The 27,899-nt window shown below is 39.3% G+C and overlaps 2 protein-coding genes across 3 annotated transcripts in view; one reads left to right on the forward strand and one right to left on the reverse strand.

Moving 5' to 3' along the window:
• Window positions 1–12,652, forward strand: part of MAML3 (mastermind like transcriptional coactivator 3) — a 149,885-nt gene extending 137,233 nt beyond the window's left edge. Inside the window, exons 3-5 of one of the 2 annotated variants that reach the window (XM_053461112.1) lie at window positions 3,445–3,672; window positions 5,274–5,358; window positions 9,257–12,652. In XM_053461112.1, the coding sequence (XP_053317087.1) occupies window positions 3,445–3,672; window positions 5,274–5,358; window positions 9,257–10,236 (1,293 nt within the window). In that variant the 3' untranslated portion in view covers window positions 10,237–12,652. The remainder of the gene's footprint in view (window positions 1–3,444; window positions 3,673–5,273; window positions 5,359–9,256) is intronic. The other variant, XM_053461119.1, reaches the window with a different exon arrangement.
• Window positions 12,653–13,258: 606 nt separating this feature from the next.
• MGST2 (microsomal glutathione S-transferase 2) lies at window positions 13,259–25,577 on the reverse strand. Its single transcript, XM_053461191.1, has 5 exons — window positions 25,478–25,577; window positions 18,499–18,598; window positions 17,679–17,749; window positions 16,776–16,857; window positions 13,259–13,592 (listed from the first exon to the last, which is right to left on the reverse strand). The coding sequence occupies exons 1-5, from the start codon at window positions 25,533–25,535 to the stop codon at window positions 13,463–13,465; spliced, it is 441 nt and encodes a 146-aa protein (XP_053317166.1). The 5' UTR covers window positions 25,536–25,577; the 3' UTR covers window positions 13,259–13,462.
• Window positions 25,578–27,899: the final 2,322 nt, after the last annotated feature.

Raw genomic sequence — 27,899 nt, forward strand, 5'->3', positions numbered from 1 at the left:
CTTTGTACAGAAATCACTCTGGCGCAATCACTGGCGTTGGGGGCATTACAGACCAAAATGACATTGACAGACAGCCGTTTATAACAGTGGGTACTGCTTGCCTGTCTATCAAAAGCTGACTAATTAAATTCATGGCCAGAGAAAACCTTGCGACAGAAACGGTCTTAACAAATAATGCATGTTAAGTTTTAAACAAGCCTTTATTTCATTAATCAGCAGGGGATTCCAGGCTGGAGAGTGTATGTGCTTGTATGTGTGTTGTGTGTGTGTGAGTGCGTGCGCACACTGTCCATCACACCATCTGCTCAGTATTATGGTTTCAGTTGCCAGGCTACCTGCTCTATGCTGTCACACTTGACTGCTTAGCCGTACGTTAGCAGCATTATCCCAGACGTACTGTGGGGGCTGGAGGGGTGGGGAGAAACTGTAGTCACGATTAAGCCATCTGCAAGTATGGGGGAGGGAATGAAAAAAGGTAGGGATGTTGATGAGGTGGGGGGAGGCATGGAGAGAGCAGCAATCACCCAGAGAGGAACATGACACATACTATCAGACTGATAACACCATCTACTGGCACAAAGGATGAACTCAGTCCATTGTCCTGTTCTTGGAAATGTAATGGATAGTTTGCCTTTTTGACTTTGGAGTTCTGGACAGTGTTTGTGGCCCAATGTGGCATTGATTCTAACAAATACCCAGGATCTCAGTCCTTTGAACAGAGAACATCTTTATTTTGAGCGCATTTACCTCTGGTCTCCGGAAACTGATCTAATCTGTCTTGATTTGCATCATTCTGTGTGTGCACCTCACTAGATCCGGTCCATTTCTGAACAGAGAGTGAAAATGTCTTTCTTTCTGAAATATTTGTACCCAACCAAACATTAAACATAATTAAATGACATAAAAGTTTCTGGTATTCACATTTTGTTTTGCATAGATATCTGTGTATAGGAGAGACCTAGACTTAATTGGCATGTTCCTGGATGATATACTTTAGATGGAGATCATCTTTTTCATGCATTCCATCAATGTATTTATCCCTTTTTTACGTGATAGTGGTGGTGATAGGGTGCAGCAGGAGAAGGAGCAGAGATTAATACTTGGTAATGTTTTGGCTGCCTGTGTCTTTTAGCTTTTTTTAGCCCTATTAGTAGCCCTAGGCCTGTCCTGATTTAGACAATCCAGGCAGCTATGTTGCACTCCTGACAGTAAGACTGGCCCTGATGATGGGAGATGTGGTCCAGAATCTAGGGTGCCTGCAGACTTCCAGATCCTGGATAATGCGTTCTCGGTATTGACAGTGACAGATGACTGCCAGGCTTCTATGAAGAGCTTGAGTGTCACAAAATGCCAAAAGCTCTCGGTGAGCGGATAAAACTGGTATAATTGTCAATTATCGGGGCAGCTGCTCTTTACTTTGAATCCTCTTGTGTTAAAGTAATATTTGAAGAATAATCAGCATGCAGTCCATTAATGTTAACAAGCACATCTTTAAATCTGTATAGGTATACATGAATTAGTTCCTAAATTCTTTGTTTTTATAACCATTTCCCAAAACCACCCATCTCCCATTCTCATACATAGTTTAAAGGATAGCTTAAGAAGTGGTTCTAGGTGGTTTGGACCTATAAGATGTATACTGGTACTGCTACGTGGAAGGTAGTGCAAATCCCCTGCATCAATGATGTCCCAGTCCTCTACGTTGGAATCTCTTTTTGTGATAAATGGATGTTCAGGATTGCCCATTGACTATAAAAAAATGTTGATATTAAGACATGGAATGCATTTGTCAAGTGTCATAGAACTAAGCCATCTGAATTGCACAGGGCAATAAATCTGGGCTGGGGGAGGGCTTTGGTTAAAGACCATTAACCTTGTGTGTACCTGGGAAATCAGCAAGACAGTCTGAGGGTTAAGCGAGGGGATGGGAGGAATAGATTATGTTTTAAAGAATAAATTGTATAGGATGGCTGTAGTAAGAGGGAAGGTGCAGCAGGTACTGGCCATTAATCGCACATTGTTAGCCACGGGCGGCGTTTGAATGTGTATACCCTGCGTGACTGGCTAGTAGGCAGCAGTCAGACTGAAAATCATAATATAGTGTAGAAACTGTGCCCTTGGGAAATTAAAGATAAGCAGTCTTAGGAAGACAGGCTGTCTTTTTGCCAGATAAAAGTGTATTAATGTGGCCCAGACAAAGGTTTTTCTAATTCACTATTTCACATTATAATCCTTTGTTATATTGGAACTAATTTGAAGTTAGTTGTTTAACAAATTAACAGCATGTGAAGGTTTAATGCCGAGAAATCTCCGCTATTATAGCATGAATAATAAGCTTTACGCGAATAATCTCAAGTGGAGAACAGCAAAGGCCCGATAAAAATGTGCTACGAACAACTAATTCCATAAATACTATTGGCAAATCACAAATACTGGCTTATATTTTTGCAAGTTATTTTAACCCTCGAACGGAAAATTAACATGGACTCATCAATAATGTCCAGTCTTGTCTTGTAATGTCTGCTTTGTTAACAATACCTGGGTAAAAGGGTGCATTAAAAAAAGGACAGAGAACCCAGTAGTCCTTATTGGGAGGAGGTCCTCTTCTCTCTTGCTCGTGACAATCATTTTCCTTTTGTTGCATATTCATATCTTCATCAAGACAGGCTAATCATACGCTTCTTCCAATATATTATTAACTGACATTCAGATCTGGCCAAAAAAGATCTTCTTGTGGGACTCCTGAACAAGAAGGAGGATTTAATCAAACCGAAGGAAGCTACTAAAGAGTAGGGTGGCCACATCAGCCATGTTTTCCAGTACACACATCATTTTTACATTGCTGACCAGCCCAGGTAAAAGTGATGCCCTGTAGTATGGGGAATGCATAACTGACTAATTGGTTCCCTTCCATAAGTCTATACATCCCCTATACTATAGGGCAACATTTTATCTGGGCTGGTCAGCAATATGTAAAAATGTGCTCATTTTATGTTTTCTTTTTATACTTACCCTTCATGTGAATGTATGCGGAACAGAACACACTGCGCCGATAGGCCACTGTGCAATGGTCTTTTGGCTGGCTATTCTCCCATGCCCTCCCCAGGTATATATACATAACATAATGTTTCACCCATCTCCACAATCCTGTGATAAAGGACAACATGCTGCTTTGGCCATAATGTATAGTACAAACACCTATTAATTCTATGTAAATCATCAAGGTCAAGGGTGTCCACCTGGCTCACAAGAGTTTCTACACATACATTCATTTATGAAAGTCCACCTCCTGATCTCACAAATCTGTAAAATATTTTCATAAGAGAGCGAAGTTCAAATCAGGTATTAAAATGCAAATTTATTTTTTAGGCACCCTACGGATTGTGTTGCAGGTGTTCTGTACCATGTAAAAAGTAGTCCTCACTTTTGTTTCGTTCCGTGCAGGAGCAGAATGCAGTCGGGATGTCGAGGCCTGCCGGTCCCATGCAGCAGTCTGTGCCAGGAGCTGGTGCAAACCCAGGAGGTCCAGCCTTTATGCCAAGCCAGCCTCAAGCCGCTATGATGAAGCAGATGCTGATAGAGCAGAGGGCCCAGCTTCATGCTATAGAGCAACAGAAGCAGCAGTTTCTCAGGGAGCAGAGACAACAGCAGCAGCAGATACTAGCTGAGCAGGTACAGTTACACTCCCTAACACAAAATATGATCTATTTATTTACTAATACCAATAAACATCAGACAAAATAAATACCAATAAACAACAGAGAATAACAATATCTCAGTTGGCACTCTGGATCTGTTGGGTGCAAGTATGCCCAACCACTGTAAAAGAAGATAAAACAAAGAGGACCTTGCTAAAGAGGACCTTCCTATAGCACTCTAAGTATACTTAAATAAAAACTCATATCTTCAGGATCTTCTCCAAATAGTTATATTTACTAAATTTAAAAGAACTACATATCATGTATTCCACCTTTATAATTAACGCAGCATAAAAAGCGCATATCACATAATCCACTCTCTAACAACAAGTATGTTATTTTGAAGTACTCTGAGTGCTACAAGGTCATCTGTTTGCCGCACTTTAACCAATAAACAAAACACATAAGACAAAAAAGCTGTTAGCTGCACAGGTTTAAATAAAAGAATTATGGAAAAACAAATGCTACATTATTAAAACGAAGCCGTTACAGGATTTTTTCATGTCTGTCCACGCTAGCTCCAGTTGGCAATTTATGCATTGATATCATTCCATTCTGATCCTTTAGCATTGTTCAGCTATTTGTGTTTTTAAAGTGAATTATATTCAAGTCAACACACGTAACGAGTGTTACACTTACATTTATAGAGAGCATTTATGCTTGCAACGTTACTCAAACACTACGGCGTGTATAAAGCAGCCCAAAGTGTTTCCAAATGTAGGGGACAGATCCCTCAAGATTGTAAGCTTGCGAGTAGGGCTCTCTCTACCTGGTATATCGGTTTGTCTGTCAATTCTTGTCATACCCCTTTAATATATGTATCGTATGAAACGCTATGTAAATTGTTGGCGCTATATAAATAAAAGATAATAAAATGGCTATGCTAGATTAGAATATTAGCTGCAGCGTTCTTTAATTACAGTCAAATTACATACAAAAATAAGCTCCCATAAAGCAACAGGGCCCTCTAGTGTCGATATTCAGTCATAGCACATTATCAAGGAACGTCTGCACAAATCGTGATGCAATGTTTTCCACTTTTTCATCTTCTGATCAGAAATCTCAGATAACGATGTTTCATTTTCTGTCCGTTTGTATATGTTTATCTGTGGGTAAATTAATGTGCTCAACCTTCTTTGCCTCTGTTATAGATGATCTGACACATTGAAACACAATTAATTTAGTAAACTGGGATTCAATCGATACAAGTGTGTCGAAAAACAATGGAAACATATTATGGTAGATCATTACATGTATTCAATGCATTTGGCTGCGGATTCCAGTCACATGTATGGCACGTCACGTGTGTAACGTGATTGTAATCATTCTTGTGTATGGAGAGGCAAACACTGAACCACGCAGAAGTAGGTACAGTAGCGGTGAGGTTGCCGGATTATTGTAAATGTAATGTGTGACTTCATACTCCAGGTCAGGAACGACAGATTTACTTTACACCCCATGAAACTAAATGAAAGTGCCTCCCAGAGTGAGATAGTTAAAGGGATTTTAAAGTTTTCTGGTTTGGCTGCCGTTTTCTTCTATTCATTCTCTCTGCCCTTTTTACTGTTCACATAGCAGATGCAGCAGCCGCACCTGAACAGGCAGCATTTGCAGCAGCAGAGGAATCCATACGGTGTGCAGCAAGTCAACCAGTTTCAAGGTAAGCCCTGAGTCCACCCAAGAGTCATGGAATTCAGTGGCAGACAAGAATCATTTGGACCATCGATTCTGCCCATTTCTCCTGATAACTACCCTGGCCTAAAGTGTAATGTCTTTTGCCCTACCTTGGGTTACTGCTTTTTGCTGCTTTAACACAGCGATTAAAGGTTCTGTTCCCCCAACTCTGCTGAATTTGATTAATTATCAGGTGACATAAAAATGCCTTCTTCTTCATCAAATGTTTTTTGATATTTACTTGCCAAGCATACTAGATGGAGCTATTCTTGTTTTGTCTAAGTGGAACTGCAGCTTACATGTTCAGTATAATAGCAGAATTCTAAAAATTATATAGTCCTAACAAATCGAAATATATGAACCTGCCAGTGGATGTAAATAAAGGTCTGTGCAAGCGACTCTATTGGTCGCCAGCAGGGACCTCCTCTAGCATCAACCAATTGATTGATGCCAGAGGAGGCCCCTGCCGGCGACCAATAGAGTCGCTCGCACAGACCTTTAACTCCTCGCGCAAACCTACGGATTTCCGCTCCCGTTAACCCCTGCATTGCTGCGTAGATAAGGTAGGCTGGATGGGGAAGGGACCAGGGAGATTAGTAGAGTAATTTAGACGAACACGAAGATTCTTCGTGTTGTGTGTCTTCGTGTACGTTTTGCCGCTGCCATGTTCATTTCTTCAGTATTCGGGCTGAACAATGAAAACGCACCCTTCGTGTTCGTGTTCGCCTGAATATGAATGCACAAGTCTAATATTTACCATGCATTGAACTTGAAAAGATGCTGTTATGATCTGGATGTGCATCTAACTGAATTAGCCATGTGAGTGGAAGCATCACTGCACAGAAACATGTAATTATGTGATCCTGTACACAGAGTTTATCTATTGCCAGGGCTCTGCTAATAGCTCATACACTGGTATTGCCATACAGTACGACCAAGACCAGTTAATATATTCTTTAGAGGGACTGCGGAATCGCCTCGCGGTCCACAGAGCAAGGAAAGGTTAAGTGCAAATTACAGCATGCAACCTATGTTTTAAGTAGTAAGAATTCCAATTTAAACTAATTGTATTTAATTACTTCCACGCTGATTTACCACTTAGAGACAAACCGTATACTTTGCAGGACACGTCATTCCTTCACTTAATTGCTGTGTCGGATGTCTTTTAACCCTTTAGCACATTGTATTGAACATTAATACACTCAAAGTGATTGGATCCAAAAAGGCAGGAAACCTAAAATAGACATTTAGGACCAAAAGCTGTTTACGCTGAATTTATATATTCATGAAAAACATGTTTAATAACCCTTTATGGTGGAGGCTAATATTTAACTAAATACTCTTGCAGGCGTTCAAAGTGTGATCCTCAGACTCCCCGTCACACCAGTAAATCCAATATTTATGCTCCTGACCTGTTAACTGCCGCAGGGATTAGAGCATAGATGGGATCTTTCCAGCGGCAGAATAATAATATTTTATCATGTCAACCTAGAGCCTGCTCTCTGTTCACACAGCCAATACGGCGGAGACCTTAATCAATGACCTTCTGTCTGACATGTTCTCCAGGTTTCCCTTCAGCTGAGATGATGAGAGATCTCCAGCCAGTTATGTCTTACACAGCAAATACCAGTGAATTAAACACCTTTAAGGGGAATCGTACAGTTAATAAATGTAGCTAATACAGGCTCAACAAAGAAAGTCAATCAGATGAAACATCCGCAAAATCTGAAAGGCTGTAATCAATGTTTGGCTTTCAATCGGTTTGGAGGCTTTGAAGTTGACTCCCTGATTGAACTATGTATTATACATGGCCAATCAAGCATTTTCTGCAGCCAAAGCCTATTGAGCGTGGCCCTTTATAATAAATACTTAGGTCGAGAAGTTGAAACCAAAACTCTACTGACAACACTTCCTTTAGTGAATAGACTTAATAGAGAGGACAGGGACAGGCAGCTCGGCAGCATGCTTCCCACCAAACACGCTACATTGGAGGCCCAACATATTAACAACTCTTACTTTAAAACACTAGGCATACCATAATTTAGATGTAGAAAGCTAACAGTATGACTTTTATTATTTTAGTGATTATAAAGGCCTTATTTTAATTGACTTAAAAAGGCCTGTAATGCTTCTCAGCACTTAATAGGTTTGCCATTCCCTTTTATGCCAGGGATTTTGCAGGCTGAGAGCCACAGTTGAAACATCACTGCCATTTTCCCAGCAATCAATAACATTCATCACGGAGACTCACTCATGGATTGAACCTGGTTCTGCGTAGAACAAGGTTAAATATGTTTGACTTTACATCATAAGCCCAACGCAGCATCCAATTTTCCTATCATATTGATTTAATGCACTCTCATCTTTTTTTTTCTGTTTGTCTTTTTACGTTGTCGATATTTTTTCTCATGTTGCATTTCCCTCTTTAAGTGGCAATGGGATGGTAAATGTGTTTACATGCAATGCATACTCACCTCATACTCAGTAGCATAATGGATAGTTAGATGGATACAGTACCATATTTCATCCATACAGAATTATTCAAAGGATGGTAAATACACTTTTACTAGGAAAATGAAGCAGGAGTAAGCGGATGTAAAGCTGGTGGAATTTATTGTAATTTTATAGCTATATAAGTGGTGCAATAAAGACAGTGACCGGTGGAATAACCTGCTTATTTTTACCAGAATTGTGCTTAATAAATATAGTACCTAGCAGGGCGTAACTATAAGCCACAGGGCTCTGGTGTGAAAATTGCCCCGGGTCCCCCAACATCACCAAGCAAAATGTGCCACTTTGCCCCGAACAGCTTGGAATTGCTTTTGCCCCAAGCAAGGTATCTGTGCCATCTTAACCCCCAAACATCCTACATGTGCCATCTTTGCCTCCAGCTTGTCAGTGCCCCCAAACAGCGTATCTGTGCCATCATTGCTCTCAAAAAGGTTGTCTGTGCCATCATTGCCCCCATACAACTTGTCTGTGCCCCCCCTCTATCCAACATACACTCTGGCCCACATATGTAAACACACTTAAAAAAATTTCACACCACTCATGCTAACACACGCCATCTCACCCCACTTACACATTTATGCTCACACACAATTACACATCCATGCTTACACATACACACACAATTACACATCCATGCTCACGCACACAATTAGACATTAATGTTTACACACAATTATACATCTGTTCATATGTTTCTACGTATAGGGGAATGTTGTTTTCAGTTAACTTAGGGGATAATGTTTTGTTTTAGGGGAAGAGTTATGTGGTGGTAGATAAGCCATGTAAAGACATTTTTATATATTAACTTGTCTCTGTACATCAACATATAGTTTAATGAGTTGTGCCATTTTTTTACTACTGTGTAATTATAATAATAATTAGTGTGGGACAAAAAAATCATATTAATTGATATAGGACGCTAGGGTGAGGCATAACTCCAGATCTGTCATCAATATGGGAAGTACAGTCAGGGGCTATAGTTTTTTTCAAATTATTTTTTTCACTGGTCTTACTCTAGTCCCAAAATTTTATGTTTTTAATGAATTTTGAATTCCATTTTGCATGGACTCCAATGCATTTTACTGCATGTAAATTTATGCATACATTCTTGTTGTAAATGCTCAGTAACACTCCTGAATTTATTGGCAACAGACAATTGCAATTACTATTCGGATAGCTGCTGCTACTCTCATTCATTTTAAAAGGAGGTCAGCTCCCACGACTAGAATGAGAGTTTTTCTCTAATATGAACTTAACACAAAAAAGAGCTTGACTGCTCCTTTCATTTTTATTCTCTGCCAGTCTTGTCATAAATTGTTGTGTTGAAACAATGCAAATATTATATGTTTAATGTGTTTTATTTGTTCTTGCAGGATCTCCACAGGACATTGCTGCTGCCAGAAGCCAAGCAGCACTTCAGAACATGCGGACATCCCGGATGATGGCCCAAAATGCAGGCATGATGTCTATGGGTCCGTCCCAAAATCCAGGCACAATGACCACTGCTGCAATGCAGCCAGAAATGGGAATGGCCCCGTATAGTAACACGTCAAATAGCCAACCAGCAATGTACAGTATGAACACAGGAGTAAACCAAATGATGCAGCACCCAAACCAAAACAGCATGAACATGGCCCATGGTACTGTACAGGGCACACGACAGCCTGCGTCCAGTCAGGGTTTGGGAATGGTTGGGGGATTTGGTCAGAATATGCTGGTAAACTCTGTTATGTCTCAACAACATCAGCAAATGAAGGGACCTGTTGGCCAGACTCTGACCAGGCCCCAAGCACCGAGACTGCAAAACATGATGACATCTTTACCACAGGGATCACAAAATTGGACCCAACGTGGCATTCAAGGAATGTCTGTGAGAACTAGTGGAGAAATGGGCTATAACAATGGAGCAGTCTATCCAATGCAGGGTGGGCAGCCAAGGATGCCCAAGCAGCATTTCCAGCAAGGGCTAAGTCAGAGTGTTGTAGACGGCACTGGGACAGTACGAGCTGTAAATCCAGCGATGAGCAGACAAATGATGCAATCATTGCCTGGGCAACAAGGAAACAACCAGTCCAGGCAAATGATGCCCGGCATGAACCCTGGGATCCCCAATATGGCAAGTTTTAACCAGGCACCCACGCAGCAGATGCCAGTTGGCAATTTTCCTCAAAACAACCAAGGTCAAGGGTATGATAGGAACCACAGTCAGGACATGTCATATGGTTATACAGATGCCTCTGCCAGTTCATTTCCTGGAATAGCAGATGGTGCAGACCTTGTAGACTCAATCATGAGCAGAGGACCAGGCGATGAATGGATGCAAGAACTTGATGAATTATTTGGAAATCCATAATGGTCAGAGCTGGACAATAACACAAAAAAATATGATGCTGTGTTAAATGGAGAAGGATGGTACTCCCATACACATTTGTCCTGTATAGCACAGCCAAACTACAGGCAGGTAGAGGAAATCCAGGTGGTCATCGAAGCATCTCTGTCATGTTGACAGTAGTCTTGCATGTGGTGAGAGAAGGGCTGCACAAAGAGATATGCTCCTATATGTAGCCACTAGCCCCAGATGGGGAATATTAACTGTAGGAGTGATGTGAGAGCCTCTGATCCGCCCTCAGTTCAACAGCCATTGGTACCACAGTACTAAGCATCATGAGGTAGAAGTAAAAAACATCAGAAAATAGGGCTCTCCGAGTACTTGCCTAACTACCTGTGAAACTGATGTAGTTCAAATGTGAGGGAGCAAAATATGAATGCAAACAGCTGCGTTTACATTATTGAGCACTGGGTTTTGCCAGTAGCTATTATGGAAACAGGACAAACGGAGAGAGAGACATTTTCACGTTTGAGAAACCAACAATACTCAGTATAGTGACTTGCACACAAGGTATTAAGAATTCTTCCTGTTCAGACAGAGAGCAGGAAATATTCACTGCAATGTTAAAGAAGATGGTGAAAGTTAGGCCACTTATATGAAAATGTTTTTGTTCAGAGAAGTGTTGCTCAAACCCACCAGGATTCTGGGCTAAAATACTAGGGCTTAGTATCTTTACCCAGTTTACAGTTTAACTTTCCAGATAACCACTGAAAATCTCATTCAGCACCCTAATTATTACTTTATTTTATATATTGTTTTGTCAAGGCTACTTATAAAAAAATAATTGTAGGGTAAATAGGAGGATCTATAAAAGATTTTAAAAAAAATTAACTGAAAAAGACGGGTAATTAACTTAGAATGTATTGTAATGTTCATTGCTGTCAATCACTGTATCCAGATCTGTTGTTGCAATGTGATGTCACAGTGTTTCCTTCCCCTGCTGCGATCAGAGGAAACCAACAATATCCAGTGCCAAAATGCGGTTCTGACATCATGGTTATAATTTAAGTTTTACATTGTAAACAAAAATGAGTTTGGATTGTGAATGCAATTGCTTTTTTTTGACAATGTTTTGTTAAAAAGACTTTGGCAATGCATTGAAATGGCTGATTTCAAATCTCTAAATGTATATTAAAAAATAAACTATTTGGTGGGTTTTAATAAATATTTATTTCCTAGCTAACTATATGTTGTGCAGTAACCTGTTTGCACTCGTGTGATGTTCAATAGTGCTTCCTCCTTGTGGCCCACCTTGTGGCGGGAGACAGTGACCTCTTGTGGACAGCATTGTTCATGGCATGCTGTTCTCCTTTTCTTACAAAACTAATGGAAGACATGCTTTATTATCCGGCATTAATGTTCTAACCAAAAGCATTATGTTCTTTACTTTAATGTTCATTTGTTTTACGCAATGTAGTCTGATAGACCAGTTTTTGCAGACGTACATAAATTCTGCCCTCCCAACACTACCCAGCATTCTAAGCCATTAAGTAACATCTTGAAGATGATGGGAAAGGTTGGGCAAATTTAGCTGCCGAGCTAAAGCTATCTATCATGTATATGGCAATCTTAAATCAGGGGTGGCAACTTTGCAGCTGTTGTGGTGGGGAGTATGGCAATGGACGCCACCGAACTGAACAGAATGCTTTGCAGAATTCAAGTGTATTTTAAAGTAAGGTCTGGAAAAGTACTTTAAAAAAATATAAAATAAAAATCAGATGATGTGTTACAACACAGGAGGTTACAATTTACTTAGTATAACCAGATTAGAAAGTCTCTTTGTAGATGTGGCCATAGATCTGGAAATTGTGGAAGTATTGATGACTCCGCTTGTATACAGTTCACCAGATAAGTGCATCTGCAGATAGGTTTATAGCCTCATTATAGTCTTTTTATAGCTTACTCCAAATACTCCATATTGGGACCAACCAATGTTAAATACTTTTTTTTATTGCGGTGCTGATGTAAAAATAAAAAAAAATGGTTATTTGTAAATATCTTTTTACAATACTGATGAAATCACTGGGTCTACTGTCTGTACAAACATATATATATATGTATATATAAATGAAAATAATTATATATTAGTATATATATGTGTGTGTGTATATACAGATATATACATATATATGTGTATACTGTTTAAAAAAAGAGTATTTTTATTTCTTTCTCTGACTCATTATCAATGCAGTAGTTTTGCACTTCAGACATCTAATTTCAGATTTGTACTGTATAACTCATGCCTAGTTTCATTTGAATTTGTCTTTTTTTTATTACATTTTTTCTGAAAATGTAGATTATTGGGATGTAGAAACATAAGTGATATTGGTATACCACTTTGATGAGACAAACAAGCAAATAAAATGTTATCTGAATATTATTTTTTGTGTACTATTATTGTGTGTACTCTTCACAACTGCACTACTGATTCTTTATGCAGCTATGCATCCCGTGTGCTAAAGTGATTGATTAGTTTAGGTCCTGTTACAGACGCAGACATCAGGACACCACGCAGACAAAAGGCGTTGCATTATATAGAACATTCTTCTGATATATGTATATATATATATATATATATATATATATATATATATATATATATATATATGTGTATGTATTGCTTTTAATAATAGATAAAACATTTTTTTGTGTATCCAAATATAATCGGTTATAAGACTTTATTCTTACTGGATTAATATGTGCTATAACCCCACCTGGTCAGATCACCCACATATTTTCCCCATAAAGAAAATATTGCATGGCAATAGTGCATACTTAATATTTTTTTGTATACATTTTGTATTTTGGAATATAACATCCGTGTTTGGAAACATGTCATTTGTTTGTGATATACAGAATCATGAACTAATTGACTTGCCTCCTGTATTCCTATAAACCCATTGCCTTCGGCTCACTATGTGTATCTGTATCCCCTTTCTATATTAAACCCGTCTGCACTATTTAACCAAAAAAGCAGCACGCAACACAGGATAAACAAGATCTTTATTTTGTGTACAAGAATATTAATTTACCCAATTAACGCAGTTGTGTTAAGTCTTATACTAAAATAATAGTTCTACTATTTAACCTCTTACAACATCCCATATGACTGATTTTATTTTTAAAAAACTGCATGCTATAAAAAGGTACAAAGATATTATATATATATATTTCCCCATTTGGGTTTGCCTTATCTTTTGAATATTTTTTTTATTAAATTCAAGTTAAGGTATTTATCCAGGAGGCTGTTGGTAATCCCAGTTGAAGCCAAGACCAATAGCAAGATCAATGCCGCTTTACACACTGAAAACCCTCGCAGCCTACAAAAAAAAGTACATTACACATTTGAAATCAAACAGTTTGTTTTTTCTTTTCCCATCAAACATCAATAAATCAACAACTGCTCATGTACTAGGATGTGTTTCGCATTCTTGAGGATACTTTGTAGTAGGGGTGAGCCCAGGGTTAGTGGTCCCTGCGTGCTGTGTTTCTTTACACCCCTCGTTATTAAAACACAGATACGAACACATAAACTCATTAGCCCACTCACTCTACTACCATACACACTATTTCCCTCTCCCTTGCACTACTAACCCTAGGTTCACCACTGACACGCACACTCATGGTAACACCGTACATTAACACATACTTTAATGCCATATGCTGACACACCATACACAAACATGCACATGTACACTTTAACACCATACATTATTATTATTTATTGTTTTATATAGCGCCATCAAATTCTGTAGCGCTGTACAATGGGTAGACAGCACATAAGTAGTATGTAACATAACAATTTGACTTACAGAGACAACATGTTAGGAGGGCCCTGCTCAAAGGACTTTACAATCTAGAGGAATTTAGGGTGTATTGCACAATAGGTAAAAGTGCCAATGTTAGGGATAGACTAGCCACACTAGTAAAAGTATTGCAGGAGAGGGACTAGGAAAGGTGAGCTAAAGGAATATGGGAAGGCGTTAATGTGCAATATTGTAAGCATCCTTAAAGAAGTGGGTCTTGAGGGGTTTTTTGAAGGAATAAAGGCACGGAGAAAGATGGATAGGCCGGGGAAGAGCATTCCATAGGATAGGGCCAGCCCTTGAGAAATCTTGGAAGCGTGCATGAGAGCTAGAAATCAGAGGAGAGGATAGAAGGAGATCATTGGCTGAGCGGAGAGACCGGTTAGGAGTGTATTTAGATATGAGTGAGGAGATGTAGGTATGGGAACCGCTATCAAAGGCTTTGAAAGTAAGAGTCAGGATCTTGAAATGAATCCTGAAGCTCACAGGCAGCCAGTGAAGAGACTGACAGAGGGGAGAGGTGTTAGTAAACCGATGGAACTCTGTGGGACACATACACTCACCCAGATTCTAACACCATATAGTAACATACTCACTCTGGTTACACACTAATACATGCTCACTCTAACATCTTCCCCTGTCTGGCAGACAAGCACCAGGAGATGGAAAATTAGTTAAGGGAGCTGCAGGAGAGTAAGATGGACACTGAGGATTGATGATGGTGTAATAATGTGCAATTGCTTCTCTGCCCCCAATTCAGCTTGCCCCTGGTATGGACCAAATGACAGCTATAATTCTTTGAGAAAGTGTTATAGAAAGTTATAGAATGAGCTAGAGAGGATCAATTATTTCTTTGTGGAGACTTTAGCTTATATACCAATCTGGGGCTAGATGCTGCAACTCCACTGGATGCTATACGATTTAATAAAATGAGGAGAAGAGGTAACACCTTCTTACGATGGATCAACAAAAGATACCTGTTTGGTGCATGGAGGGTGCTTCAACCTAATAAGAGGTATTTTACATTTTATTCTCCGGTCCACAGAATGTATACACGTATTGACCACTTTTATGTCAAACATGTGTTTTGCAATTTTTCATACAAAATTGGTATAATGGGGTTTTCCTATTATTTTTTATAATGGGGTTTCCTATTATGTTGATGTAGAAGCATGTTTATTTTATGTCTTTTTAACTTAGTTTCCTCATTTATGTATTCTTTTGTAAAAGTGCTTGTTTTCCTTTCATTTGTAATTTCTCATTTTCTTGTACTTTTTCTTAATCTCTAATTCACAATATATAAGACAATGCATCTGTACGATTTACTAGTTCGGCATATGGTAGAATTCTTTTGTATTTCTTTTTATTTTGGTACTGACAGCAAATACTCTTTTATGGAAAAACTATATTTTCCTAAAATCGATTCATATGCGATATTTGGCCAACCAGTTGTTTTTTTCTTCTACCTGATTGTGCACTAAGCTAGACTAATACATTTTTATTTGATGATACTGTAAGATGATGCAAAGTATTCTAGAGTCAAATGTGAGGCCATCTGTCCCACAGCTAAAGCTTGGCCAAAATTGGGTCATGCAACTGGACAGTGATCCCAAGCACAACCAAAAATCTACAACAGAATGTCTGTAAAAGAAAATAAAGTTGTTTCAATGGCCCAGTCAAAGTCTAGACCTCAACCCGAATGAAATGCTGTGGTGGGACCTTAAGAGAGCTGTGCATAAAAAAAATGCTTGCAAACCTCAATGAACTGAAGCAAAGTTGTAAAGAAGAGCGGGACAATATTCTTCCACAACGATGTGCAAGATCGACAAATTATCCTGATATGTAAAACCATAGAAAAGGGGCATTCTTTCTATTTCACACGACTGTGCATGCATACACTAACACACTCTGTTCATAGATGCAGCTCCCACACTTCCCCTTCCATCATCCATTACATTTTTAGCTTCAAAATATTTTTAGGAGAGCTACATGTTTGTTTATTTGCACTATTATCTACTGTATACATGATTTCTGTGTTTTCAGTAATTTATATGAAAAAAAATGTTAATTTCATACTAGTGCTCTCACAGTCAGCCCCAACTCATTACATGATGTCATGGGCCACAGTGATAATTCTGTGTGCACACTAAGGGCAGTATGGAATATAGGGCTGGTATTCAAATACTCCCAGGGTTCATTCCCAGTCTGGCCCTGTCCAGAGTCCATCTGCTGTCTTAATTAAGAACATAGCTATATGCTGACATTGGTGCATGGCTACATATGAATCCAATACTGCAGAGGTATATCGTGCTTTTTCGTCTGGTTCACGTCACACGTCAGAACTGCAGTGAAGATGATGAACTCTGTCTGACAAACTCATTTCGTAAAGTTCCTAATTCTATATTTGCAAATTCTACTGTTTTGACATATAACCTTTAAAGTATTTATATGTTCTGTCTCTATGCTTGGGTTTCCTTATGGTAGAGCTGTTGGAAAGTGTGAGAATGGGTATATGTTTTGTATAATTGTATATATTGTATAAAGATTCTTGTAATATTTAGAGAGTGATTCCACTACCTCTTAAATGCACATTGGACTCTGGTGTGTAGGCTACTCCTTTAATGATACTGATAGCCTTAAGAAGGGGGGTGAAGGGAAGTAAGTTTAGAGAACGGAGTAAAGATCAGATGTACATACCTTCCTTTAGTGGACTGCACATAGCCATAAAAGTATAAATGTCGTCCATAAATGTATAACAAGCCAAATAAGACAGCTAATTCTGCAACAAAAATCAATAATATTGTTTAATAATAATCGTTTGAAACATTCCCAAATCTGACTTCAACATGTTCATGATTAGATGATCTACAGTCTTTGGATCAATTAGACACAGAAATTAAATTTGACAGATTAATCTGCATTATTCTGTGCCAACTCAGACCTTATTATAGGCAAAGCCTGCGATTGTTGGTATGGCTAGCATGGGCTGATGGAATTTTTATTATCAAGAAAGATATTTTGTCAAAGGTCAATACTGTACTTACTAAATCAATGGCTTGACATAGGTGACACAAAAGTTCCATAAGTTTTAAAAAAAAAACATGACTATGTTCAAACTCCAACCACTGACATTTCTATAGTGAATACTTACTATCCTCTATCCTACTGATACTCTTAATACTAGTTTTGTCATACCCTTTGAATATATGTATTGTAAGAGGCGCTGCCTAAATTCTTGCCGCTATGTGAATAAAGGATAATGATAATACTATAGAAAAACCATTAGGTGGAAACTCACAGTCGCTGCTGAGCTGATGGTTTGCGGTAGATCCACTCTGAAAGAGCATCTCGCACATCATTTGTCTGTCATACACTGCCACTTCTGGTTGATTTTATTTATTTATTTTTTGAAAGCCTTACCCATACTTTGAGCAATAAACCCTTTAAGTCACTCTTATGTTTGTTTCCTAAGCTTTCTGATTGGATTCAGTAATCACTGGGGCAATAACCAATAAAACATCCATAACATTAAAAACACTGCACTAACTCCCATAACAAACTATACCACAATTAAAGCTTTCCAGAGAACATAGACTTTACCTTGATTAAAGAACCAGCCGGCCGTCCAGAGGTCAATCATGAACAGTACCGAAAACTCAATGCAGTTCTGCCTAGAAAACAAAAAGTGTTGTATTTATTAATAGCCAATTTTAAAATTTAGTGTAAATGATCATTTGCGCAAATACCAGATAACTGGGGAAAACTCATCATTTTCTGTACCAACAATATACATCAACAATATATGTTATATGATAAACCAACGTATGTGTTTACAGAAAGAGAAATTGAGTTAAATATACTATAGTTCCATAACCACTATGAGGTTTGTTAGCTCAAAATACAAACTGCCCAAGGTCAGCAGTACAGGCGTCTTGTGAATTTGAGCCAATATCACCTATGGGATGACCACAGATTGTTTTTTTAGTCCTTCTAATCCAACGTCTGATCTCACAAATGATCTTTTAGATAAACGACAACAAATTCTCATAGACACACTCCAAAATCTTGTGGAAATCCTTTCTAGATGCCTTTCTGGAGGCTGTTATAGCCACAATGGTGGGCCATCTTAATGCCCATGTTTTTTTTAATGAGATATTCAACAATATAGGTGTGATGGTCAGATGTCCACATACTCTTGGCCATATACTGTATTTGCTTGAGGTACAGGTTTTGCAGAAACAAAATTGAAGTCTATGCACTGCTAAAAATGTAATGTTTTACATGCTTCAAATACATAAACAAGAGGTACACAAAGGGTTAAGGATGTGAATATCTGCATGTGTCAAAAAAAATATCCTCTACACCTAAAACAGAGTCCGCGGAAACGGTTTTATAGATTGTGTTCGTAGCATGAACTTACTGTGCTCTAAAGGTTCTCTCAAATTCCGGAGGTCCCGTGACTGCTGGAGGGATCACTTTGTACTTAATTCTACATTTTCCTACCAGATTGGCAAAGTATGCTGCAGAATGAAAATAAAAAAACACGCATAAAATATTGATACAGCCTGAACTGGATATTATGTATTTTTTTATGCAATAATGTTGTAAAACAGTTTTTTTTCCCTTTTTCTGGTAATTAGTACACAACAATAACCAATGGGCGTAGGAACCCCTAAAAATCTGGGGGGACAGCATTTTCCACCATCAGATCCCCACTTTATCCCCATCTCTCACACTAGGAGTCACACTCCTATCATACCCAGGCAGCCAGTATATGATGGTACAGGGTGGCTGTAAGTGATGTGCAGACCCCATATTGCTGGCAGCATCAATACACAAGGGGGGCAGCTAGCTAGGTTTCAGCATGTACTGGCTGACTTGGCATGATAGGAGTGTGACTGCTAACAGCGGACCGCGTAAGATCTGTTGCCCTGGCCGCACCTAGAGGTCTCGCGGGCCGCATTTGCGGCGTTTCTATTGGGGGGGTTCCTACGTCCCTGGGGGGTTTCTTCATTATCGCTCCCCCCCGCATCTGTCCCCCCCTGTCCCCCCCGGTTCCTACGCCCATGACAATAACAGGCAAAGGTCTATATTTCCAGTTTCATTGACCTTAATATAGTATGTTTGTATGTGAAGTTTAACAAGTGTTTCTAATTTGTTCCTGCTGCTCCAGCTGTTGCCGTGTGGAATTAGTTACACACTTTCTTTCCCTAATTATTTTTGTTACGTTAACAACCGTTCACTTTTCCGTTGTCCTGCTCCACGATTCCCTATTGTACAAACATGACTGTATATTTATCCCAACTTTGGCATCTAATACTTCTGAAAGTTTCATATTGACCATTCCCAACTTTAGTTAATTAAGTTTAGGGATACCCAAACTGGAGGAGGACACTGAGAACACCGTGGTGGTGAGGAAAGCAGGACCACCTGCCCACAGTGCGTGAAAATCAGAAATGTGCCTTAAAAGGGACACTTTCGACATATGTGAACTGGGTTGAAATATAAGTGTAATGAGATATAATCCTTAAATTTGACGAAAAAAATATTCCTTTGTGTGTTGAAACAATATGTACATCTCATTTGTGGTACAACAAGAAAATATCCAAGTCCATAATTTGTGATAATTATGGACCCCCCATGTTATTGTCAGTCTATTAACACCTGAATAGATATATGAGGCTGTATTCAAATTACACGGTGACTTTGAAATATTACAACAGGAATAAAAATCAAGTTAACTAAATAAAAATGACCTATCATATTGTGCTCATGTTAGGTTTCATGAAACATTACTCTGAAGATTTTCTGCAGAATGAATTTGAAAAATTGGCCTGATCTGGTACAAACAACCACACATTTTCATGTAAATGAATATCTCAGCTGGAGAATAACTGAAGCTTTCCACCTTGTTACTTTACAAATCGAATACTTCGCCCAGTCTGTATTGCACAATAAGCAATCCTACTATAATAGATTCTGCAGAAGGTGCACAAGAATGTTACACACATTTCCAATACAAAATAAAGTAAACTTAATAAGAGACCAGGACTGTCTAAATCTAGCACAGATATTGGGACATACCTTGAGTCCTATTTGATCCTTAGGAGCCTACCTAAAGTCATTAAAAGATACATATTTGCCCCAAAACGGAATGTCTAAATCATTAGCTAGTGAAAAAACTTGACATTTATCATAATGAAAATTATACTCTCAGTAAAAATAATAAAATAGATTGTTAGTCAATTTATTATGCTTATTTACTAATGTAATTATTAATCTAAAAACAGACATCAATCACTATTTGCTCAGACACCTCTAAGTAGTCGATCTTGCAATGTTACCAAATCGAAATATATGCAATCCTTAGAATTCCAAAACTGTTGCACAACTGAATTCCCGCCCTGAGATTGGTAAACCTCAGAGAACATGAGCTGAGAAAAAAACCCAACACAATTTACTCATCCAAAGCGGAACAGATGATTAACATAGGCAGCAACTAAAGCCAAGCAACAGACGAGATTCAGCACTGATAAATGCAATGTTATGCATTTTCAGGCAAAAGAAATAATATGAAAATGATATCTAAAATATGGGTGTGTTAGGGAAATCATTAAAAAGACACTCCAGTGCCCTAGGGTGCCCCTGAACAATACATTTACTCACTTTTTAAGTACTTTTATATGCATCCAACCTAAAAACAATGAATTTATACATATAAATTGACCAATATGTAGGGATATAACATGTTCTCAGAACATTTCCATTTTCCCGTGCGGAAAGGAACGTTTCCCCTTTTTGAGGCAAGATTGGAGATTTCATTAATCTGCTTTTGTCTTCTTCTGGGTGTCTTTTTTATCATCTAACTTTCTGTCATAATGTTACTGTTTACTTGCAAACATCTCTTACATCCAAACAGTGGATTCATATGGATTCATATGAGCTTTTACAGAATATAAAATGAACTGAAATAACTCAGTAATATGTAGCATCCCCCCAAAAATGATCAGGACTTGGTGGAAATGCAAATTAAAGACAAATATGATATAAGAAGACAAAAAAAAAGATAACTCCACTGCTGCCAGTCTATCCACTTGAAATGACAGCTGCCCACCGGACTGTTGAATCTGCAGGTAGCCAGTCATCATGGCAGTGTGGCCCACAAGGAATTGCTGAAGATAACTATTTTTTAGCTTAATATTATTTCAATGACTGTTTTGCAGTCTATAATTATTTTAATGACTCAAATCTTACCAAATAGGGAAATAATGTTACCATAACAGAAAATAAGCCGGACTCGTAATTAATTTAATACATGGAATAGTTATGTAAGATCCAGCATATGTTGCTCATGAATGCGATGGGGACACACAGTAAAAATTAATTTTCCTTTTTCAAATATTTTTATAACATTAGATTTTCCAAGTCTGATGAGCAAATGTGTTTGACATAATACTCAGACCACAAGGTCATATGCAGTTCACATTTTCTGTAAGTTTTTAATATTTCTAATGAGGTCAGTAATTGACATTTCCGAAATGAAAAACCGCCATCGGTGGTTATAAGATCATAAATTAGCATTCAAAGCATGACGCTATTGGTCATAAGATGATATTGTCACAACAATGGGGCTCAAAACAAAAGTAATTGTAAGCAATTATTTTGCATGTAAAATCTCCCAGTATTTCAACTGCATCAACACACAGTTGTATGCATCCAATAGCGGTTTTCTCTCAGGGGGGGATCATTAATAAAAGGTGAATGGTAAAAATAACTTGCATTGTTTCTGATGACTGAACAATTCCATTTGTTGCTTCACTCATCGACTATTGCAATGAAGTCATTTTTTATTCATCTGAATCACCCCAAGAAAAAAACCATTAGCCATTTTAAGGTCTCCCCTTAATTCAAAATGCGCCTTACCTATAGATATGCCCCTCTGGCCCCCAAGAATGCTTTATGCCCCCTAGAAATGCCACACTGCCCCCAGATATTCTTTATGCCCCCTAGAAATGCCACTCTGCCCCCCAGATATTCATTATGCCCCCCTGATATGCTTTATGCTCCCTAGATATGCCACTCTGCCCCAGATATGCCACTCTGTCCCCCAGATATGCCACCCTGCCCCCCAGATATGCTTTATGCCCCCCCAGATATGCTTTATGCCCCCTAAAAATGCCACTCTGCCCCAGATATGCTTTATGCCCCCTAGTATTGCCCCCCGACTTACCAATGCACCCCCAGACTCCATGGTGTCTAGCGGGGCCGGCTGGTGGACGTCTGTCTCTGACGGAGAAGCACAGGTGAAAGTGCCGGTAACGGAGGTTATCTACGCACTCCACCGGAAGGGTGCTCCACCATAGAAGCCCCGGCGGAGAGAAGGATCCAGGTCCCCTGCAGCGCTGCGGGGGATCTGGATCCTAACCCTGCAGCTTACCTGCAGCAGGTCTAAATGAAATAAAAACACCCGCACGGTGCCCAGAACTGCATGTCCCGGACGTAAGGCGATACGAATTGCGCATCCCTGCGCTAAACCCTGAATATAGGCTGCACCCCCACTTTAAAGACTTAAAGTGGGGAAAAAAAGTGCAACCTATATTCGGGCAAATACGGTACTAGAGGCATAAAAGTTTCCTCAATCTTAGGCCAAGGGTCAATCTCGGGCCAAGTTGCCCCTTTGTTAATATAGAATAAAAGTTTGTCTGTATGGTCACTTACTCTAAATGCTTCCATGTCAGTTAGGAAGCGTGTGCTAACTGTATTTTTGGATTTTTTATAGACCTCTGTGAAATAGGAACTACAAAACTGGCAATAGAAAATGAAACAAGGAAATGAACAACTGAAAGGGCAGAATCACAGGCGTTAAATTTATAAATTCCCATTTGTGAAGGTCAATAGTTTGTCGCAAGGGTTGGGTCAGTGAGGTAATACAAATGTGGAATGCAATAGTAAGGGACAGGGGCTCTGTAAACATACACTTACTGGTTAAGCATCTTAGCTAGAGTTTGCATATTCCTAGTTGTTTATGAATAATTCTTAGAGTTCTTTTTAATACTTTGTGCTGCATTGATTTACATCTAATTGCAAAATGTGTTAAGGTTTGTGATTCCTGAGAGAGACCAGGTAAGGTGAGAGGGGATGGGATTGAGGGGTCATGTAGTCAAGCAGGAGGAAAGGAAAAGAGCAGAAACCTCATCTTCAGTGACCAAAGAAAGTTGGTTTAAAGTAGAGGAGGAAGGAGGGTTCTGGGAGTAGAGTCAAAGGGAGAGTGAGAGCAGGAGGGAGACTGTGAATATTTTTTGATTCTCTCAATTTTTTTTTATTTAAGTAGGTAGCAACATCAGGGGCATTTAGGCTATTCCAAGGGATGGTAGTAACAAGACAAAGAAGGTAATTGAAGGTATGGGAGAGAGACGTTCAGGGTTCTGAGGCAAAAGAGTAGATGAGGGAGGTAAAGTGGACTTCCTTAGCAAAGTAAAAATGAATATATAGTGCAGGAAGCCAGGGGTAAAGGGTGACTTCCACCAGCTATGTTCAGCAGTATGGGAGCAAAGTTGATGATGTCAAGTTAGTATTATGTGCCAGGGTTGTGCGTGAAAGTCATGAAGAGCGAGTAGCGGTTGGGGCCTACGTCCAACCAGGTTTCTAGGGTGTGATCATCATTGTGAGTAGGGGAGATAGTGTGTTGTGTTAAATCAAAGTGGAGGTAACAGACAGGACAGACAGGACAGAGGCAATGACACTCGAAAGGGGTGCCTTCTGGGATGATAAGGTCTCCAAGCATGAGGGGACATTAGAGTAGAGGAAGAGAAGAAGCTATGACGAGAAGTTGCCAAGAAAGATAGTAGCGGGACCAGCTACTATTATATACCTTAGAGTTTATAAAATATTTCAAAGTAAAAATATAACAAATACATTATATAACTATTTTTATACAATAGACAATACAGGTTATTGGCGCTACCAGAAAAGCTTTTACTGTCTTAAAGGACTCATGTGTGTTGTGCTCTAGAAAGCTGTGTTTTGTTTTTGTTTGCAGTGCCTGTATAAAGGCCTGTTTTTCACTTCAGTGATCTCTACCCAGACTTCCACAGCGTCAAGTAACAGCCAAGTAAGGAAACTGGACAAGGGTGAACACTATAGTCATCTCAACCCCACGGTGTACCATGAAAAGGACAAACTAACCATTGAAAACTCCTGATTATAGATCCTGTTGAGATTTCCCACAAAATAAGGATGCTGAGTTTCCTGGTCTTCCGCCTTTTGCCCAGCTGAGGGTTATCAGCAGCATCCTTCTGTGGAAGCCCTGGTCATGTTCCGCCTGAAGTCCTGTGCTGTGCTCACAGATGGGTTGCCCTTTCTAAGAAAAGCATAACTGTTCTGTTTCTGGTCAGAGTTTAGGTCTCCAGGCCCTTGTGGATTTAAACTAAGGAAAATTCTTGCCTGTCAGATTTTCCTGGCTAAACACTGGTGCTATGAGTCCCTATGACACATACATGAAGTGTATACACAAAGATACAAAAAAAAATCATCTACTGCTACAAGTGAAGAGTCTGATTGCCTATGTACAAATGGGGGTAGCTCCTCTGTTACCTTTCCTAGTGTTGCTAGGTTAAGAACTTTCTCGCCCTCCTAGGAAAAGCCTCTACATCTGGCAAGCAGGAAAGTATGGAAAAAGAAGCAGCTTCAAAAGATAAAACAGGGCACACAGGCGTTCCCTGGTACACCAACCACAATCTTCTAAAGCTGATTCTAAAGGTGTAATGACACTCAGGTGGAACTCCCTCTACCCCTTTTTTTTGGTCTAGGCTCGGTATTAAAGGTTAATTGTTTTTATCTTATTAGCAACAAATGGAATTGGCAGGAACATTCTTTTAGTGATAAGATCACAGAATCACCTTATATATATAACCATCAACAGGGGTTATGTACAAAGTTTTCAGGGGTGGTAAAAATAGGGGGGAAATCCACTTAATACTGTATTAACATTTTTGTAAGCACATTTTTGCATAAACGAAAAATCTATAAATGGTAATTGTGCCATAAATTATGAAGCTTCCTATGTATAAATACTTCTTGTGAGCTTTCAGCAAGATAAACCGACAATTTAAGGCATTGCCCTTATGGGCTTGCAACTTTTTATACATTATAACAGAATAACACTGTTTAACATGGTTTTAAATGGAAGAACTCTGTTTCTAACTCAGCTGTTAATGGAATCACTTTTAATATGTAAACTAGTTTAAGTAGGTCATGACAATAGTGGAGACTGGCTATTACGAGCATATATTAGAGTCCCGCTTTTAAGTTTTCAATGCTGAAATACTATAGGCACCCCTTTATACTATGCGGTGGGGGGGAGAAAGACTGCTGTCTAGAGAGGCTGCTTGTCTTCTTACCTTGCTGGCAGGCATACACAACAGAAACTGCAGCAAGAAGCACTATATCCTCAGACATGTTTGCAGAATAGTGAGCGAGCGAGCACTCTGTGCAAGAACAGCTGCCGAGACACACCTACCACATCCGCACATGGGCTTTAACCGTGTCGGTGCTGGCACTAATGTATGTTCAAACAGCTCTTTAAACATTTGAGTGTATAGGAAATATCACATTGGGGGGATATTCATAAAAGTATCTCTGGCACAACAACTATGTATCTAGGTATACAATGATTAGCACCTGGGGGAAAAAATATATGTTTTTTTACCTGCTCAACCACACACCCCAGTCAACATTTCAGGGACACCTTTGTTGAGGGTCCTGGTGTAGGCAGGCAGGGGTATTTGTTATGGGTGGGCCCGTGGCAGGACCATACACTTAGCTTACCAGCTTGTAATGCATCGAAGCAAAAGGATGAGATGTGAGCATCATGAAGAGGCCAAGTGAGACCTGTCCTCACCAGAGCTGTCTGGCGGCAAGTATATGATCCAGCCACACAGAGACATTTCTTGGTCCCAGCCAGAGGCTGCGCCATTTAGGCATAGTACTCCATAGAGTATTTGGGCCAAATACAAAGCCCACTAGACTAAGGATAAGTGTTGTGCCGTAATGTGGCAGAGGGGCTGCCATCCTCCTGGAACTGCTGTCCTAGACAAGAATGTGCCACTACTACACTAAAAGTCACACCTAAACCTACTATTAGAGAAATGAGAATCTGAGGAAACAACATATACATTTCATATACTTGATGTTGTTGGGCTGGTTATGCCTCCTTTAGCAGGAATTACAGTAATTACACTGTGGAGAAATTATGGCCAAGTCCTCCATACAGGACTACTTTAAATCAATGACAGTTGTGGATTATTGACCATAAACTGCTTGCTTTACGTCATGCCACATCTTAATGCGGGTTATGTTCTGGACTGTGGCAAGTCTATTCCAAAATGTTAATATTCTTTCTAAGAATGGAGGGAGCTGGGAACTCCTCACACAGTATTTGATTTTCAGTGGTTATAATGGGCCTATGCCATTGACATGCTGTTCTAGCACTCTTGAGGAGCATCCAGGTGATTTTTGGAAAATTGTAGGTGAGTAGTCATGCTCTTTCCAGCTTATTGATGGTTGAGTCAATACCTGGTGAAAATGATTTCTGTTGGCTCTTGAGGTGGGCACCCATCCTCTGTAGGGGAGATGTGTCTGAATGTTGGTCCCATATTTTTAGGTTCACTGGTTGGTGATAGTTAATCTATATTTCACATATGTGGTGACACTGCCCTTTGCAAATCCATGATGAGATTTATCAGTCCTTGGCTTGCAGGAGATGTGCTCGGCCCTACACATCATCTCGCCAGCCCTCTCTTGGTTGAGATACTTGGTGGTCTCTTTATGTCCTGCTTCAGATTTATTTTTCATTTAGGCTTTCATGCCTAATTCTACCATTCCTAATATTAAAAGTCTCAAACCTACAGAAGCGGATTTTGCTGCTGTTTGTTAATTTGCGAGTACAAGCTACACGCCTCCAAAGACAACATAAATAATTGCATTTCTACCCAATTTTTCTCTAATTCTGCTATATCTGTAAAGACTTCTGTTTCCCTGAAACAAGCATTGCTCTGACCTACATTGGACTTTATTGAATTTAATTTATTACAATTGGGCTTATGCTGTAACATCCTCTCCTACAGCGTATAACCTTCCCACACCCATACTAGTTTCCTTTCCTTCCTTCATGCTAATCTGGATCCACTTCTCATTCAGATGCATCATTTATCATTTTTGTTCTGGCACTTTTAGCTTTAAATATGTGACCTTTTGACCAATTCTCAAAAAGACCATGCTTAACCTTTTGTGTTTTTCCAACGATCTCCCTTGCAAAGAACCGAGAATATCTAGAGTCTCGACCTTTGTTACTCTTAGAGTCGTGTGTGTCAGTCACTAGATTGGATTGATAAAAACACTGTTGCGAAATATTGCAACAAGAAGAGGGTGTTAAATAAGTGAACCAGTCTCTCGGCAGAAGCGGTAGACGTTAATACAGCGAGGAAATTTTATCTAAGATGAGACCACCGACTGATTAAGATCTAAGTCTTTATATCAGAAAAACGGGCAGACTATGGGCAATATGGCTATTGTATGCCGCCAAATTCTATGTTACTATGTAAGGAGTGATTGATTCAACCACAGTAAAGTATTTAACACTAATCCATCCTTGTGGGTGTTGAATTGTTGCCACTCCTTTCCTGTGTGCATATGATGCCATGAGGAAATGTGGACATGCCTCTACTTGTAACGTACAGACTCAGCTGTAAATCCTTACAAATCTATTCACATTGAATACCTTGGCAGATTTATCCAGGTTGATCATTCATGGGGTCACAGCTA

The sequence above is a fragment of the Spea bombifrons genome, chromosome 1 (genome assembly GCF_027358695.1).
Source record: "Spea bombifrons isolate aSpeBom1 chromosome 1, aSpeBom1.2.pri, whole genome shotgun sequence".
Lineage (NCBI taxonomy): Eukaryota > Metazoa > Chordata > Amphibia > Anura > Pelobatidae > Spea > Spea bombifrons.

Coding starts and splice junctions, on each gene's coding strand:
- MGST2 (XM_053461191.1), bottom strand. CDS start 25,535: ATGTCTGAGGATATAGTGCTTCTTGCTGCAGTTTCTGTTGTGTATGCC. Junction 17,750..18,498: donor GAGAGAACCTTTAGAGCACA/GTAAGTTCATGC, acceptor TTTGTTTTCTAG/GCAGAACTGCATTGAGTTTT. Junction 13,593..16,775: donor GTGCAGTCCACTAAAGGAAG/GTATGTACATCT, acceptor TTTTTTTTGTAG/GCTGCGAGGGTTTTCAGTGT.